At 38.2% G+C, this 17,965-nt stretch overlaps 1 protein-coding gene across 1 annotated transcript in view; it reads left to right on the forward strand.

Moving 5' to 3' along the window:
- Positions 1-17,965, forward strand: part of CRISP1 (cysteine rich secretory protein 1) — a 41,150-nt gene that overhangs the window by 14,636 nt on the left and 8,549 nt on the right. Inside the window, exons 3-6 of the mRNA XM_070419113.1 lie at positions 4,350-4,420; positions 6,336-6,454; positions 8,949-9,039; positions 11,474-11,622. Coding sequence (XP_070275214.1) covers positions 4,350-4,420; positions 6,336-6,454; positions 8,949-9,039; positions 11,474-11,622 — 430 coding nt within the window. The remainder of the gene's footprint in view (positions 1-4,349; positions 4,421-6,335; positions 6,455-8,948; positions 9,040-11,473; positions 11,623-17,965) is intronic.

A 17,965-nucleotide genomic window follows, 5' to 3' on the forward strand; every position in this document is an offset into this window, starting at 1 on the left:
GGGCAACCAGGCCAGCAGAGGGGGGCAGTAAGAGGCAACCAGGCCAGTGCGGGGGGGAGTTAGCGGTGACCAGGCCAGCTTGGGGGGGTGCAGTTGGGGGCAACCAGGCTGGCAGGAGGGGCAGTTGGGGGCAATTAGGTTGGCAGAGGAGTCAGTGAGGGGTGACTAGGCCAGCAGGGGGAGCACAGTTAGGGGCAATCAGGCCGGCAGAGGGGGACAGTTGGGGGCAACCAGGTCGGCAGGGGGGCAGTAAGGGTTTTCCAGGCCAGCGAGGGGGGGGGGGGCAGTTAGGGGCAAACAGGCCAGCGGGGGATAGGGGGGAGTTAGAGCTCACCAGGCAGACATGCAGATTAGGAGCCAGCGGTCCAGGATTTTGAGAGGGATGTCCTACTGCCGGTTTAGGCCCAATCCTCGGGATACCCTCCAAGGGGTCCTGGATCGGAGAGGGTGCAGGCTGGGCTGAGGGGACTCCCCCTCCGCGTGCATGAATTTCATGCACCGGGCCTCTAGTTAACCATAAAGAAAGATTAAACTGGAGACATTTAAATTAAGATCTTCGGTTTGACAAAAGATATAATTAAGAGAGTTCAAAAAGTAAGCCACAGACTAAGAAAATATATTTGCAGTATATACATTGACAAGTACTTCATATCAAGAACATATAGAGAATTTCTACAAATCAATAAGATACAATCAAATTAATTACAAAAATGGGCAAAAGGTTTGACAGGTATTTCACCAAAGATGGTAACCAAGTGGCTGGTAAACATATAGAAATGTATTCAATATCATAGTCATTATTAGACAAATACAAATTAAAAGTTGTGATATATACCATTACACAAACATAATGGATAAAATCTAAAATAAATTTAAAAAAAGACTGAGAATACTAAATATGGGTGAGGCTATGAAGATGGGAGAAAAAATATACAATTTTTTATGAATCATTTGGAAAAAGATTTGATGTTATCTACTGAAGGAAAACATATGTATACCATATGACCCAATGATTCTACCCTTGAATATATACTCAAAAAAAGTGAATAATAATATGTACAAAAGACATATGCATAACATGTCATAGAAGTTTTATTCACTAATGTTCACTAATAGAATGGCTAAGAAAATTATATTGTTAATGTACAGTAGAATACTGCATAGCTATTAACAAAAATAAACTTCACATTCAACATGGATTCAAGCAAAAGAGAGTATTTATTAAAAATATATTTTTTATTTATATGAAGTTTCAAAACTGATAAAACTAACCCATTGTTAAAGAAATCAAAATGGTTTTTACTCTAGAGAGTTACTGACTGAAAGGGGAAACCAGAGATTTTCTTCGCTGCTGAAACTGTTACATATATTGTTTTTGGTGGTAGTTACATGGGAATGTACATACTTACAAAGTTATCAATCTCTACACTTAATACTTATGTACTTTACTAAATGTAAGTTCTACCTTAGTAATTCTTTAATTGACAAACTCACCGAGGCAAAGAAGATAAAAGGACTGGCACTATATTCCTTATAATGTCTATTCTTATGAAGTCTTTGGCTAAGACAAGGCTGGTACTGTTCTTCCTGTAGGTACTTTCTGAAACAGTCGTGGTCTAACCCTTTAATCTGTCCGAATGCATACCTAAGGGCATGCCAGAGGGCAGTACTCAATTTTCCTCAGTTTTTTTTCTCATTTTTGATCTTTCCTTCAACTAATTATAGCTTGCAAATATCCAAGTTCTGTTTATATATTAATGAAAATACATCCTGAAACAGCCATGTAAGGAAATAAATTTAAGTACTCTGTCAAATTTCTAGTATTATTATCTGAAAATATTTTTAAGAGTTTTGGCTTGAAATTGCCTATTGGGTGTAAAATAAGAGTAAGCGGGGATTGATCATAAAGCCAGTGAGGTGATGATCCCTCTGCTGCTTCTGAAATACTCTGTTCAGAAAAGCTGCCTTTGGCCCTGGCAGTAGCTAAGTTGATTAGAGCATCATCCTGATAAGCCAAGGTTATGGGTTCCATCTCCAGTCAGGGCACATGCCAAGGTCAGCCTACAAATGCATAGAAAGAACAGTAGGTTGACCTCTCTCTCTCTCTCTCTCTCTCTCTCTCTCCACCTCCCTCCCTCCCTCCCTCCCTCCCTCCCTTCCTTACTCCTTCTCCCTTCCCCTCTCCCTCTCTCAAGTCAATAAATAAAATTAAAAAGAAGAAAAGCTGCCTTTATCTCAGTACAAGCACCATGTTTAGGTTAAAATGACCTACTTAGGTCCTAGATTTGCAGACCTCCAGGTAATGGAGAACCATTTGGACTTTTCTGGAGGCCTGGCCCAAACCCTGCCCTTATTCTCTAGGGAATAAGCTGCTGTCTGGGTCCCTGGAGTCTCAACTTGGACCCACTTGTTTTTCCACCCCCACAACATCTCTATGTCTGCCTCCGCATTACTTCTGCAGGATTGCTGTTGGCCTCAATCTCTGCCTGTTCCCTACCATTTTTGCATCCCTCAGGCCCCACCTTTGACTCTGTGTCTGAGAACTGTCTAAGTCATTAAGTACAGTATAAGTCATTCACATAATCAAAATAATGCTCATAATAAATTATGATAGAAATTCAGGGGCAAAGTAGTAAACAATATTTTGTAAAAATTATGTGTTTATATGTAACTCTAAGCAGTGAATTTGTCCATAAGGGGAAAAAAAAGACTTAAGAGACAAAATCTTTAAATTGTCAATACTAGTGGTTTAATTGATGTGAAATAAATAATATTTTTGGTACATCTTAAACCACTTATAACAAGCTTTTTGAGGTATAATTAAGGTCCACTTTAGTGCATACCGTAAAACATCATAACAAAATAATGAGCATACACACCACCCGCAAAACACTTCCCTCAGAAAATGCAACAACAGAAATTACAGACAGCCTCATAATGGAGCCTAACTTAAATAATAACACCTTATGAATATATAAATGTGTGTATAAATAAGTACACATATATATGTTGCTATAAATGAAATTATATATATACGTATATGTATATCAACCTACTATATTTAAGTAGCTCTTTTTAAATTTTTCTTCAATTAACTTAGGGGGAAATTATGTTTTTTACTGCATTTTTTTGAGAGTTAAGTAATAGAATAGAATGCCTATTTTATCTTCTATGTCACTATATTACTACAAATCTTGGGGTTTGAGGATATGTGACATTTTGGAGGGAAAAAGAGAGGAAAGGAAAGAAAAAGAGGACTAAAGAACAATAAAGGCAAGATTGTTTTCATGTGCACATTCCCTGACGTAATTTACAAAATTCCCATGATATTGAACATGTTTGACTGTGCACAGGGGAAACTTAATGTGTTTTTTGGAAGTTTTTCTTAAAATGAGAATAAAATTGTTTGCCTTTTTTTTTGTCCCTTATCACTTAGCAGGATGGAGTAAAAAATAAACTTGGCAAATTGTTAAAAAAAAAAAAAGGTGCCAACCAAATTTAATAACCTATTCTTATTCATATCCTAAAGCAACCTCTATTGAATATAAATAAAGAAGAGGGAATACTAATTCTGATTTTCCTGACTCGCAATGACAATAATCAGATGTTACAGAATATCTCTAAATCGTGTACATAACTTACTGGTAACCAGTAAGGCAACAGAGAATTCAAATGTAATCCTTTTGTGCTTTTATATTAATTTCCTGTTGCCACTTTAACAAATTGCTAGAAACTTAGTGTCGTAAAATAACACTAATTTCTTATCATACATACTCTCTGGAGTTCTGGAGGCCAGAGTTCCAAATGGGCCTGGCTGAGCTTAAATCGGGATTCAGCAGGGAGGGTCCAGGCAGGATCCATGTCCATTCCTTTTCTTACTGCCCGAGGGAGCTCTTATTCTTTGGTGATGGTCCCTTCCTCCATCTTTGAAGTCAGCAGTGGCTGGTCAAGTCTTTCTCATGATTTATTGTTGACACTGCCTCCCTCTTCCACATTTAAGTATCTTCCTGATCACATTGAACTCACATGGACAATCCAGGATACTCTCCCTGTTTTAAAATCAGCGGATTAGCAATTTGAATTCCATCTGCTTAATTCTCTCACGTCACATAATGTAACATATTCAACAGTTCCAGGAATTAAGACATTAAATTTATTATTCTTCCAACCACAGTTCTGTCTTTACCTCTTGATCCCAATGACTAACATATTAAACCTTTCAATAGTCCTGCTGGTTTCTTTTTTCAGGAAATGCAAATGTATGTAAAAGTGGTTTTAAAAAAATCTTATTACGAAACTTTATCTCAGGAGTTGACAGTAATCTAAAATTATCTTACTTTTCTTTCCAGGATAAAAATGAAACACTTCTTATTTTTGGCTGCTGCTGCTGGATTTCTGCCTGGTTTGATTATAAGAATATGTGGGGTTTGTATATTTCATAATTATTTTCCAGAAGAAATAGAGCTAACCCTGTAGTACACTCACTTTGTTACAGGCACTATGTGAGGATGTTATGTCTACTATTCACCTAGTTCTCACCATCGCCCTATTAGGCAAGTACTATTCTTTTATTTTGTTTTGTTAATCCTCACCAAGGATATTTTTTTCCCATTGCTTTTTAGACAGAGTGGAAGGGAGGAGAGAGAGAGACAAAGAGAAACATCGATGTGAGAGAGACATATTGATTGGTTGCCTTCTGCCGGTGCCCTGACCAGGGCCTGGGATTAAATCTGCAACCCAGGTATGTACCCTTGACCGGGAATTGAACCCGAGACTCTTCAGTGCACAGGCCCAGGCTCCAACCACTGACCCATACTGGCCAGAGCAGCAAGTACTATTCTTAATCCCTCATTACAGAGAGAGGTTAAGTCATGCAGCCAAGGTCAGATAACTAGGACGTGGCAGAGCTTGAAAGTACCCCTAAGTAGTCTGATTCCACGGGCCCATGCCTGTGTTATTATAATCCCTCTGGGCAATTCAAAAAAAGCTGAGAATGTAGGGCAAGAATTACTTATTTATCCATGTATTTTCCATGACTAAATAGGGAAAAAATACTGTTCTGTTGACCCAGAAAAGGTAACTATTCCATTAATATCCAAACTGAGCTATCTGGTTTGTAACGATAGCAAGATTGTAACATATTAAAAGAAACTAGGAAATTAATGATGCCAACAGCAAAGTGAGAAGAGTCAGGAGCAATTAGCAATGGAGTGAATATATAAGGCCTGAATCTCACTACTTATTGAAAACAAGAACTTCAACAGTCAGAAACAGAAACAAAATGCTCAATGGTATAATTAGGAAGAAGTCCCATATATGTTGTGCTCACCCACTAATGTGTACCTCTAAATACCTCAATGATATGAAGAAAATATGACATTTTTAATGTTCCCCAAATTAGTTTTATTATAAGCTGAAGTCAATAGCTTCAGTATAGAAAATGGTTTTTATATTTTTATATGCTAGATAGGATAAATCAGATGTGTAATATAAATAAGCTGCTCTTTATTGCAATTAATGGTAACCTAAAACATTAAGGATATTTATTTTTCTTCTTGGTGAGTTGCAGATAAAAGGTAAACAATTTTTTAAAAGTCACAAATTGTGGATTATGGCTGATTTGAATCTTATATTAAATATATTTTTATTGATTTCAGAGAGGAAGGGAAAGAGAGAGATAGAAACATCAATGAGAGAGAAGCATTGATCAAATGCCTCCTGCACGCCCCCTAGTGGGGATCAAGCCTACAACCTGGGTATATACCCTGACCAGGAATGGAATCATGACCTCCTGGATCGTAGATTGCCACTCAACAACTTAGCCACAGCAGCCGGGCTTGAATCCTACTTTAAACTTACAGATGCAAATATTAATGTTTTTTCATATGAATAAAACATACATGGTAGTAGTTTTTATTTGGGAAGCAAAGAGAACACGCGGCGGTGTGGTAGGGAATGAGCCAAGGAAGCAAAGTCAGTCAGTAAAAGGTTTGCTACCAAGATTATTGTGATTCACATTGCCCAATAACAAGTGCTTCAATGTGGTCCAAAGAACCAATTATAAAGTTCAAAAATCCCCACCACAGGCTATTGCACTATTCTATAGACTTGTATAACATCATACTGACATTCAGAAATCCTCAAAACCAGCACTGAAGATATGGAAAGTAACACATAGAGATAACAAATTGTAAAATGCTGCTTATCATTATTTATTCAACATAAACTGTGAATTAAAATTGTGTATAGGCCTGCACATAACACATTGTACTTGAAAAATTGCACTTTGAAGAAGTAAGACTAATTAATCATTTTCTGGTAACAGGGAAATGCAGGTAAAGTTTCATATGATTCAGTCCTTACTTGGTCACTAGCTGTCCAAAAAGAAATTATTGATTTACATAACACCATCAGGAGAGCAGTGAATCCACCATCCAGCAACATGCTGAAAATGGTAAGATTAATTAAAAAGCGATAGCAATGATGAAAATAATAACAATGGTGCTTCCTGAGTTTTTATTAAGTTCTATTCACTTTCAATATGCTGCAAGTCAGGTCTTCATAAGCAAACCTATGGCCTAGCAGAAGAGAGGCTCAGAGAAGGTAAGCAATTTCCCCAAATCCTACTGTTAGTAAATGACAGAGCAACAATTCCAACGCAGACAGCCTGGCTTCATTCATACTGTGTCCTGGGACAGTTCTCTCAAACTCGAGTGTGCCTAAGGATCGCCTGAAGAACTCAGTACAGCACAAGTCTCTGAGCCCCGCTCTCTGAGACCTTGATTTAGGAGGTCTGGGGTAGAGACCAGGGCAAGTTCCCAGCGGATGCTGACGCTGCCAGTCAGTGCTGTTAGTATAGCAATCTTTGCCTACAAGTTATTGAGGTCTTTCATAGCTGTCATCAATGGTAGGACACTCTTCTGAGAATAAAGATGTCCAGATTCTAAGCTGGGTGATGCTGTCAGGTAAACAAAATACCGACAAATCTATTTTCCAGTTCCCTTGCATCTCATGAAAAGAGAGAAATTGTCTTTCCACTAGAAACCAACAGCTATCTCAGGCATTGTTATACTGTAAGTGCTGCCACTGACACGCCTATGGTGCTTACACTGACAGGCACTCTCCTAGAACCTACTATGTTAATTCATTGAATTCAATAATTCGGTGGTTAGATACTATCATTTCCATTTTACAAATGGTTAATTTGAATCTCAGAGAAATGAGGTAGCTTCTCCAGTCATCAGCACTGCATCAGTACAGAGTCAGTACTGCAAATGGCCAGCTCCAGGCACCCGCTCTTACTTAGATACTTCCCTTAGGATGAACATGGTCCAAACTCCTTGGTTTCTAGATGAGCAAATAAGTGTAGCGAGGAGGTTATCGAGTAGATAGAAAATATGGCCACTACTATATGTTATTATTGTGGATTAAGGTTTATATAATGGAAACAGACTATAAGAATGGCTGTATTCTCGTGCTAACTACAAAGGTGTGAGAGACCAACAAGATGACAAATTAGGCGCACCAGTAAAGCTGGGTAACATTTTAAAGGGAATATGGGAATCGAGCTGTCCCATAAACAACTCACAGGATCTGGATAGAAAGAAACTGATAGAATTACAGACAGTATGGCTGAAGTACCCATCACCACTGCCAGCCAGGGATTAAAAAAAAAAAAAAAAAGTTTCTGTATAGTGGGTAAAGGACCTGATTAAACAGAACCACTTGTCAAAACCAGAATTCATGACTTTGGTGCAATAACCATAAACACTCACTTGCTATTTTAATCAGGGATGTACTAGCGTCACAAAAACAGAGTATCTTGCCAACATAATGTCCTACAGAGCATCCTCAAAGAGGTCTGAACAGCAGACTCTGTGTAATGAATGCTGCCGTTAATTTACACAATAACCTAAGCTGACTCTGAGATGGAAATTATCATGCAGCATATTTATTTGGGGAACAATTCCAGGTGCACACTTACCTATGGAGGGAGAGCGAGCAGCATCATTGGGCAAATGGAGGAATGGGATTGTGACACAGTCCGAGCAGAGGCTTTAGCTAGTCCCATGGGAAACTATCCAACTAGGACACAACCCTGCTGAGCTGTCCTGAGTTGGAGGGAAATGTCCTAGAAGTTACAGATGCCATGTGTGCTAGCTGTTGGATATGGGCTACCCCAGGGAAGGGATTATGCTCATGGATAAGGACAATTTTAGGGAGCACAGGCAATAATAGAGTTGTCTGTGGGCAGGACTCTCAGCTTAAGAGGAAATAAAAGCTTCAGTTCACAAGGGGACCTGGGTAGTGCATCACAGTATGTATGACAAGCAATCTGTGAATAAAAATGAGACAATATACATATAGAATTGGGTACCGATCCTGGCATGAAGTATTAGCTATAAATTTTATTATACACAATTTTATAGGAAATATGTGACACTACACTTGCTTCTAATCACAGCCATTATTTATTGATTGAACGTGTAACATAAGATTTATCACATCACAATTGTATTGCATTAATTATCATATTAAAATTTTTGAACAAACTATTTGGTATAAAGTATGGATTACATTTTACAGAGGAAGAAACTGAGATTCCAACAGACTAAATAATATGTACTCATGAGTGATGGGAAGGATTTCTAACCCTGATATGTTTTCCAAGAAGTATTTACTTAACCTCTTTAATACTTCTGAGAGAGAAGCTACACCTGAAATGTGTTATCAAATTTTGATTTTGAAAGCATAAAGGCTAAAAGAATGAATTGAAAGTTTTGTCTTTCTCTTTCAACTAGACTATTTAAAGCAGTATAATTATTTAAATTATCTTCAATTATTTAAATTGAGTATATTTCTGGCCTTGGATTCTTAATAACAATAAATTGGAATCTTATTATGGAAATGTTAAGATCATGTGTTTGTATTTTACTCTGCCGCTGTAGAGTTGGAATAACGAAGCTGCACGCAATGCCAGAGAATTGGCAAAGACTTGTGACCTGGCACAGAGCAACGCACTTAAGAGAAGAATTTCAAGTAGGTGTATGTCTATGACTCACCTTTGTCTTCACAAGTCCTCAGGGATTGCTAAGACACCTGGAAAGTCATGTCATCTGTGTTTACATTTGCCCCATAAATGACGGTGAATTGTGGCCCACTGTTTATAATAATACTATTTCATTATTATTAATTATTTAATTTGGATTTTCAGTGTTCAGATTCTAATTATCATAAGGAGAGAATAAAAGCTCTCAGTGTTACAGAATAGTTGAGTGATGGACACCTTCTATCCACTCTATGCAGTTATTTCAGCTACCCACAATATCACCATACCTTAAGCTTTGGAACACTAGTACAGTTGAGAAGTTATATTCAACTCTACTGCGCTTCCCAGAAGAACAATTGTAGGTGCTCAGATATGAGTCTATCTCATGGCATTTATAATAGGTGAGTCACTGTTAGTTTCCAGGAAAGCCAATGCTACTTCCTACTAATGCAGAGATTAATAATATTTATAAGATATTTGTTTATCACAAAATATTAAAAAATACTAGTGAAACCTCCATATTTGCCCAATATTGTTGAGCAGTGAATTAGCAATGCGAGTCTTTCCTTCCCCAGAGAAATGCAGATCACTCCTGAATGCCATATTTGATTAGAACTCATCTCACAAGTGGGATGGCTAAGTGAGTAAGTGCTTATTTCAAGGACTTTACATGATTCATACTTTTGTGTGGCTCCTTTCAAACCATGGGCCCTGTTACAACTCATAGTCTGCTCTGACTGATTTCACCCTTCTTATCAGCTTGGAGGCGACAAAGACTGAAATGTTGATTGATTTGATTTCTAAGCCTCACACGTCATCTTCTGCTGTCAATGTCTCACCAAACCTGAGCACCAGAAGTGTACTCATCCAAGAGGGAGAAGATTGCCAGTAGAGAAACCACTGAGCTCACCTCCTCTTATAAGATACTAGAGGCCCGGTGCACAAAAATTTGTGCACTCGGGGGGGGGGGGTGGAGGGGGTCCCTCAACCCTGCCTGTGCCCTCTCGCAGTCTGGGACCCCTCAGGAGATAATGACCTGCTGGCTTAGGCCTGCTCCTGGGTGGCAGAGGGCAGGCCCAATCCCTAGGTGCAGCCCCTGGTCGGGCTCAGAGCAGGGCCGATTGGGGAGTTGGGGCACCGCCCCTTGTCATGCACAGAGCAGGGCGGATGGGGAGGTTGCGGCGCCACCCCCTGCCACGCACAGAGCAGGGCCGATCAGGGGGTTGGGGCGCTGCCCCCTGCCATGCACAGAGCAGGGCGATCAGGGGGTTGAGGCGCTGCCCCCTGTCACACACAGAGCAGGGACCATCAGGGGTTTGGGGAGCTCCCCCCTGTCATGCACAGAGCAGGGCCGATCAGGGGGTTGGAGAGCTGCCCCCTGTCACACACAGAGCAGGGCCCGTGGGGGTGGGGTAGTTGAGGCGCCACACCCTGTCACACTCAGGGCAGGGCCGATGAGGAGGTATGGCTCTACCCCGTCTCACATAGAGCAGGGCCCGTGGGGGGGGGGGTTGGGGCGCTGCCACTGTCACACACAGAGCCGCAGGGCAATCAGGGGGTTGGGGCGCCGCCCTCTATCACCCACAGAGCAGGGCTGATCAGGGGGTTGGGGCGCTGCCCCCTGTCACACACAGAGCCACAGGGCAATCAGGGCGTTTGGGCGTTGCCCCCTGTCACGCTGATCCCGGTGCCGGGAGGCCTCGCGGCTCCGCTGATCCCGCCCAGCAGGGTCACAGATCCGGGTCCCAGACCGCAGACAGCCTTGCCTGCTGCCGCCTGCCTTCAGTATGCAAATTAGCCGCCATCTTGTTGCTTCAGGGTGGGGTCCCCACTGGGGTGCCTGGCCAGTCTGGGTGAGGGGCTGAGGGCCGTTTTCAGGGTGGCGGAAGACTGAAGCTCCAAACCTCTCCTGTTTTTCTTTATTTTTTATTCTGTCCTTTATTTACCTTCTATGGCTGTCACTGGAGCTGAGAGCCGGCTTTCTCTCTGAGGCTCGGCTGAAAGCAGGTTTCTGGCCTTTGTTTTCTGTATTCGAAACAATGTTGCGACTCCAGCTCTGAGATCCCGGCTGACTGACAGGAGGTTTCTGGAGTTTTGTTTATCTTCTGTAAATGTTACTATGTTTCTAACTGAAGCTCAGAGACCAGTGGGGAACGTTGGAGTCCACAGCAAGCAAGCCTCCTGTTAGCTTCCAGCTGCCTGGCTGCCGGCTGCCATCTTGGCTGACAGTTAATTTGCATAAGGATATGCTGATTAGCCAATGGGAAGGGTAGCGGTCGTACGCCAATTACCATGTTTCTCTTTTATTAGTGTAGATTGCTTGGATAGCCAGAAAATCATTTATAAAGTAAAAATAAGGAAGTCATTCTTCTAAAGTACTTTCAAAATTTTAGAGTATGACCCAACCCTTTTCCCTTCTTTCAGATACTTTTTGTGGAGAAAATAAGTATTTGACTCCTTATCCTATCACATGGACAGATGTGATTGGAATCTGGCACAATGAATCTGAATATTTTGCGTACGGTATCCTGTCATCAACAGATGATGAGCACACAGTTGAGCATTACACTCAGGTAACTTGTGAACTGGCAAATATACACATTGCTTAAGCGGCTATGATCATGTGTGAAAAATAGGTGACTGATAACCAAGGGCAATCATTCTACCCACTTTTTTCAAACTTATACTTGACCTACTGAATTCCTCTTATAAGTTGCAACTCAAGGAAATGTGATTCCATTAATAGAGAACGTAGAGAGGATTTTTCCTTCTTTACATAATTTATTTTCTGGGAAGTGAAAAATAAATATTAATATACCAATGTAATTTATAAGTTATATTTTTAAAGAATGAAAATAATTGTAACAATACAGAGAATCCCCTTCTTTCCAGTTTATTTTTATTGTGGTAAAATAATCTATATATATAAAAGCCTAATACGTTAAGGGTCCCACCAGTCAGTCGACCTTTCAGTCAACTGCTTGACCAGTCTCTATGATGTGCACTGACCATTAGGGGGCAGATGCTCTGACCGGTAGGTTAGCTTGCTATTGGGATCTGGCCAATCGGGACTGGGCGAGACTAGCCCGACACTCCTTGGAGCCCTCCTGCAGACCCTCCCTGGCTGGCCAACCTCCTACAGTCCCTCCCTGGCAGGCTGTCCCTGATTGGCCCCGATGGGGATTGGGCGAGAAGGCTCCCATGGGCCCTGATTGGGACTGGGCAAGATGGGCCAGACATGCCCTGGAGCCAACCTCCCACAGTCCCTCCCCAGCCTCAAAAATATTTCTTCTAATTAATTTCTTTTCAATGTGCATGAATTCATGCACCAGGCCTCTAGTATACATATATATTATTAAAGTTATCATTTTAAAATTGTGTACCATTAATGTTCACTGTCATTAACTACATTCAAATTATTTTGCAACTATCACCCCTATCCATCTCCAGAACTTTTCATCTTCCCAAACTAAAACTCAGTACCCATTATATAATAACTTACCATTTCTCCCTCTCCCCTTCCTCTGGCAGCCACCAGTATACTTTCTGTCTCTTTAAATTTGACAGCTCTAGATACCTCACATAGTTAGAATCATACAATACTTGTCTTTTAATGTCTGCCTTATTTCATTTATCATAACATGCTTAATCCATGTTCATTCATGTTATAGCAAGTGTTTCAACCTATTAAGGCTGTACATTATATGTACATACCACCTGCTGTTTATCCATTCATCCATCAATAGATAATTAGGTTGTTTCAACCTTTTGGCTATTGAGAATAATGTTGCGAAAAATATTGGTATACAGATATTGGTTTATATCCTGTTTTCAGTTATTTGGGGGAATATACCTGGATGTAGAATTGATGGATCATATGGTAATTCTATGTTTAATTAGTTAAGGAACTGGAATACTGTCTTCCATAGCAGCTTTATATTTTTACATTCCTGACAGCAATATTTCCAATTTCTTCACATCCATACTGTATTGGTCTGCTTGGGCTGCCATAAAAGACATTTCAGGCTGGGTGGATTAAACAACACAAAATTATTATCTCACATTTCTGGAAGCTTTAAGTCTGTGAACATCTGGAGTTTAGTGAGAGCTCTCTTCCTGGCATATATGTGGCCATCTTCTCATTATGTTGCCACATGATCTTTCTTCTGTGCATACCTGGAGAGAGGTAGGGGTGGGGAGAAGGTGCTCTCTGGTGCCTTTTATTTTAAGGACACTAATCCTATATAATAAGAGGCTAATATGCAAATTGTACCCTCTGGAGTTCGACCATCCAGGAGTTCTACCACTCGCTATGGTGTGCACTGACCACCATAAGGTGGCATGGAACAAAGGAAAGCCCTGCCTGCCAGCCGAAGGAAGGCCCAAGCTGACAGCCAGAAGGCCCCAATCAGCCCTGATTGCTGGCTAGACCTAGGGTCCCTACCCATGCATGGATTTCATGCACCAGGCCGTTAGTTCTATTATATCATGGCCCCACCCTTCGGACCCCATTTAACCTAAATTAATTCCTTAGAGGCTTCTCCAAATAGAGCCATACTTCTGGATTAAAGCTTTGGAATATGAATATTGAGGAGATGTAATATTCAATACCTAACACATACACTTTTTATCCTATGTAATAAGAGGCTAGAATGCAAATCGATGGAATGGCAGAACGACCAGTTGCTATGATGCGCACTGACCACCAGAGGGCAGACGCTCGCTGCAGGATCTGACTCCTGGTGGTCAGTGAGCTCCCACAGGGGGAGCGCTGCTCAGCCAGAAGCAGGGCTCACGGCTGACAAGCACAACGGCTGTGGTGGGGTCCTCCCCCCCCTCCACAGTTGTGCTAAGGATGTATGGGGAGCAGGCCTAAGCCATCAGTCAGACATCCCCCGAGGGCTCCCAGACTGCACTGTGAGAGGGTGCAGGCTGGACTGAGTGACCCCCTGAATGCACAAATTTCATTCACCAGGCCTCTAGTATTTTATGTTGTTTTTTTGTTAGTGCTGGTTTTTATTTGATATATTAAAGAAAATACAGGTCTGAAGTGGTATTTCACTGTGGCATGGTTGTGCATTTCTCTAATGATTGGTGATGTTGAGCACCTTTTCATGTGCTTGCCAGACATTTGTATATCTTCTCTGAAGGAATGTCTACTCAAATCCTTTGCTTATTTAATCAGTTTTGTTTGTTTGTTTTTTAGTTATAAGATACCTACCCTTTATCAAGTTTATAATTTGTAAATATAAATTTCTATTGTATGAGTTACATATTTATTCTGATGATGGTATCCTATTTATGCTCCAAATTTTTATAAAGTCCAATTTATCTCTTTTTTTTCTTGCCTGTGCTTTTAGTGCCATTTCAAGAAATTATTGCCAAATTCTATTTCATGAAGTTTTTCCCTTTTGTTACATTCTAAGACATTTATAGTTTCCACATTTTTATATAGGTTGTTGATCCATTCTGAGTTAATTTTTTTATGTGGTGTAAGATAGGGCTGAACTTTGTTTACTTCCATGTGGATATTTGTTTTCCTAACATTATTTGTGGTAAGCCTTTTCTTTCCCCATTGAATAATCTTGGCACCCTGTTGGAAAATATTTAACCATATATGTGAGGGTTTATTTGTGAGGTCTCTATTCTATTTCATAGGTGTATATGTCTATCATTATGCCAGAACCACAGTTTTATTACTGTAGCTTTTACTAAGGTTTGGAATCAAAAAGTGTATGACCTCCAACTTTGTTCTGCTTTAGGATGATTTTATTTATTTATTTTTTTTTTTTGTGAAAAGAAAATGTATTGGGATTCTGACAGAAAATGAATTAAATCTGTAGAATGCTTAGAGTAATGTTATTATGTTAAAAATATGAAGTCCTCCAGCCCATGAACATTGGATAGCTTTCTTATCATTTCGGTCTTCTTTAATATCTACCAGCTATGTTTTCTAGTTCTCAGTGTACAAATCTTTCACCAAGTTAGGTTTATTTATACCAGGGTGGGCAAAAGTAGGTTTATTCTGATATTATTTATTCATTGTAGTATTCTTTATTATGGTTATTAACTTGCTTTTGCTCATCCCTCTAAATATTGTATTTTTTGGTGCTATCTTAAATAAAATTATTCTCTTAATTTTTTTCAGAGTGCTTACTGCACGTTTTTGAAAACACAATTGATTTTCCTGTGCTAATGTTGTACTCTGCAGATTTTCTGAATTTGTTTATCAATTGTAATGATTTTTTTTTGTGGCATTGTCAGGGTTTCCTACATATAAAATTATGTCATCTATGAACAGATAATTTTACTCTTTCCTTTCCTAATTGGATTTTTTTTCTTGTCTAGTTGCTCTGGCTAGAATTTCCAGCACCTTGTTTCTTAGAAGTTGCAAAAGTCAGCACTCTTTTTTTGTGGCTGATCTTGGGGAATAATTCCACATTTCCCATTGATTATGATGTTAGCAGAGAGATTTACATATGTGGCTTTTACTATGTTATAATAGTTTTTTCTTATTAGTTTGTTGAACACTTTGTATAATGAGATATTGAATTTTATAAAATGCTTGTTTCAATTTATGTAATCATGTGTCTTTTTCTCATCATTGTATTCATGTGTTAGTCTGCATTGATTTATTTTTATGTGTTAAACCATCCTTATTTTGGAAGAATAAATCCTACTTTGTCACAGTGTATAATTCTTTTTTTAAATTTTATTTTAACTTTTCCAATATGCAAAATAAAACTATTACAAGATTTTAGATACAAAATAATTAGCCATTTATATCCAATAAACATTAGTATTTTAAGAAAAATGATTTTAAATATAATAATGTTACTTTTAATATGATTCTGAATTTAATTTGTTGAGTTTTACATTGTTCATATGGGATATTGGATTGTAGTTTACTTTCTTCTTTAAATTGATTTTAGAGAGAGAGAAAGGGAAGGAGAGAGAGAGAGAGAGAGAGAGAGAGAGAGAGATGTTTGTGTGAAAAAGAAACACTGATAAGTTGACCCAGTGTGCACCCTCACCAGGGTGCAAACCTGCAACTTGGGCATGTGCTTTTACTGGCTGACAGAGAATCAAGCCTGTGACCCTTCTATGCATAGGACGATGCTCAAACAACTGAGCCACACTGGCCAAGGCTGTAGCTTACTCTTTTTTATAGTGTCTGTGTCAGTCTCCAGTATTAGAATAAAACTGGTTTCATAGTAATTGTTAAAAAGTATTTTTTCATCTTGAAACTTTTAGATGACTTTAAAAATTATTGATATTCATTATTCTTTCAATATTTGGTATAATTTACCAGAGAAGTGATCAGAGCCAGATGTTTTTTTATTTTGTTAAAGCTTTTGTATTGCAATTGCTCTGTTTGAAGAATCACCTCTTAGAAACATTGATTTTTTTCTATTGCTTTTATCTTCTTTATTTTGTTTATCTTTACTCTAATACTTATTATGTAATTTATTTGATCATTCAATTTTCCCTTAGTTAATCTAGCTAATTTATCAATTGTATTGATCTTTTTGAAGAAGATTAATACTTTTGGTTTTATTGATTTTTTTATTCTTTATTTTTTTTACCTATACTTTAATCTCTGTTATTTCCTTCAGCTAGCTTTGGGTTTAACTTATTACATTTTTCTAGTTTCTTAAAACAAAACTTTATATTATTGATTTGAGATCTTATTCTTTAATGTGACCTTTTATAGCTATAAATGTAACTTAGCACTGTTTTTGCTGCTTTAACCCTGTTTTAGTATGTTGAATTTTTAATTTTTGTCTTAAGATATTTTCTAATTTCCCATTTACTTTGTCTTTTACCCACTTGTAAAGATTACTAATATACACATATTAGTAAATTTTACAGTTTCTTTCATCTTTTGATTTTTAGTTTCATTCCTTTGTGATAAGAAAAAAAAATTTGTTATATTTAAGACTTTAAATATATTAAAATTAGTTTTGTAGTCTAACATATAGTCTATCTTGGTGATTTTTCCATGTGTACTTGACAAAATGTATATTCCATTGGTATTGGTTGGAGTGTTTTATTTCTTACATTTTGGAAACTGTTTTTTTTTTCTTTTTTGTCCCTCATTTTCTCCATTACCATCTTTTTTGTTTATTTATTTAGTGGACTTTTTGTAGTGGCACCTATTGATTCCCTTCTCATTTCCTTTTGTGTATTTACTATAGATATTTTTCTATTTGGTTGCCATGTAAATTATATGTAATATTCTAAAAGTATAATAATCTGTTTTAACTGATAACCTTTTGCATACAAAATGTGCTCATTTATAGTTCCAGCACCCTGCTTATGCAACATATTATTTTTACAAGAAAGAGTTATTACTATTATACATTTATTTTTAAATCATGTAAAAATTGTAAAATAGCACTACAGAACAAAATTTCAATGATCTTGGTTTTTATATGTTACCATGTATTTACTTTACTGGAGATTTTATATTTTCATATGTCTTCAAGGTACTGTTTACTTTCTTTCCATTTCACTTGAAGAATTCCCTTCAGAATTTTTTGGTGAGGCAGATCTATTGGCAATAAACTTCTATAGACTTTGTTTTGCTCAAAATATCTTAATTTTTCCTTCATTTCTGAATGACAGTTTTGTAAGATACAGTATATGATTTTTGGTCTACTATTTTTTTTTCAGAACTTTAAATGTATCACCCACTGACTTCTGTACTGTGAGTTTTCTGCTGAGAAATTCTCTAAAGATCTTATTGCAGATTCCTGTACATGATGAGTCACAGTATTTTTTTCTGCTTTCAAGTTTCTTTCTTAATCTTTAGTTTTTGACAGTTTGAATATAATATCAATTAGTACTGGTTGTATTCAACTTGGAGATCATTGATCTTCTTGGATTTGTTCATCAAATTATTTTTTCAAATTT

Source organism: Myotis yumanensis, unplaced genomic scaffold, assembly GCF_028538775.1.
Source record: "Myotis yumanensis isolate MYYU_CA2020_CCGP unplaced genomic scaffold, mMyoYum1.0.hap1 SCAF_6, whole genome shotgun sequence".
Classification (NCBI taxonomy): Eukaryota; Metazoa; Chordata; class Mammalia; order Chiroptera; family Vespertilionidae; genus Myotis; species Myotis yumanensis.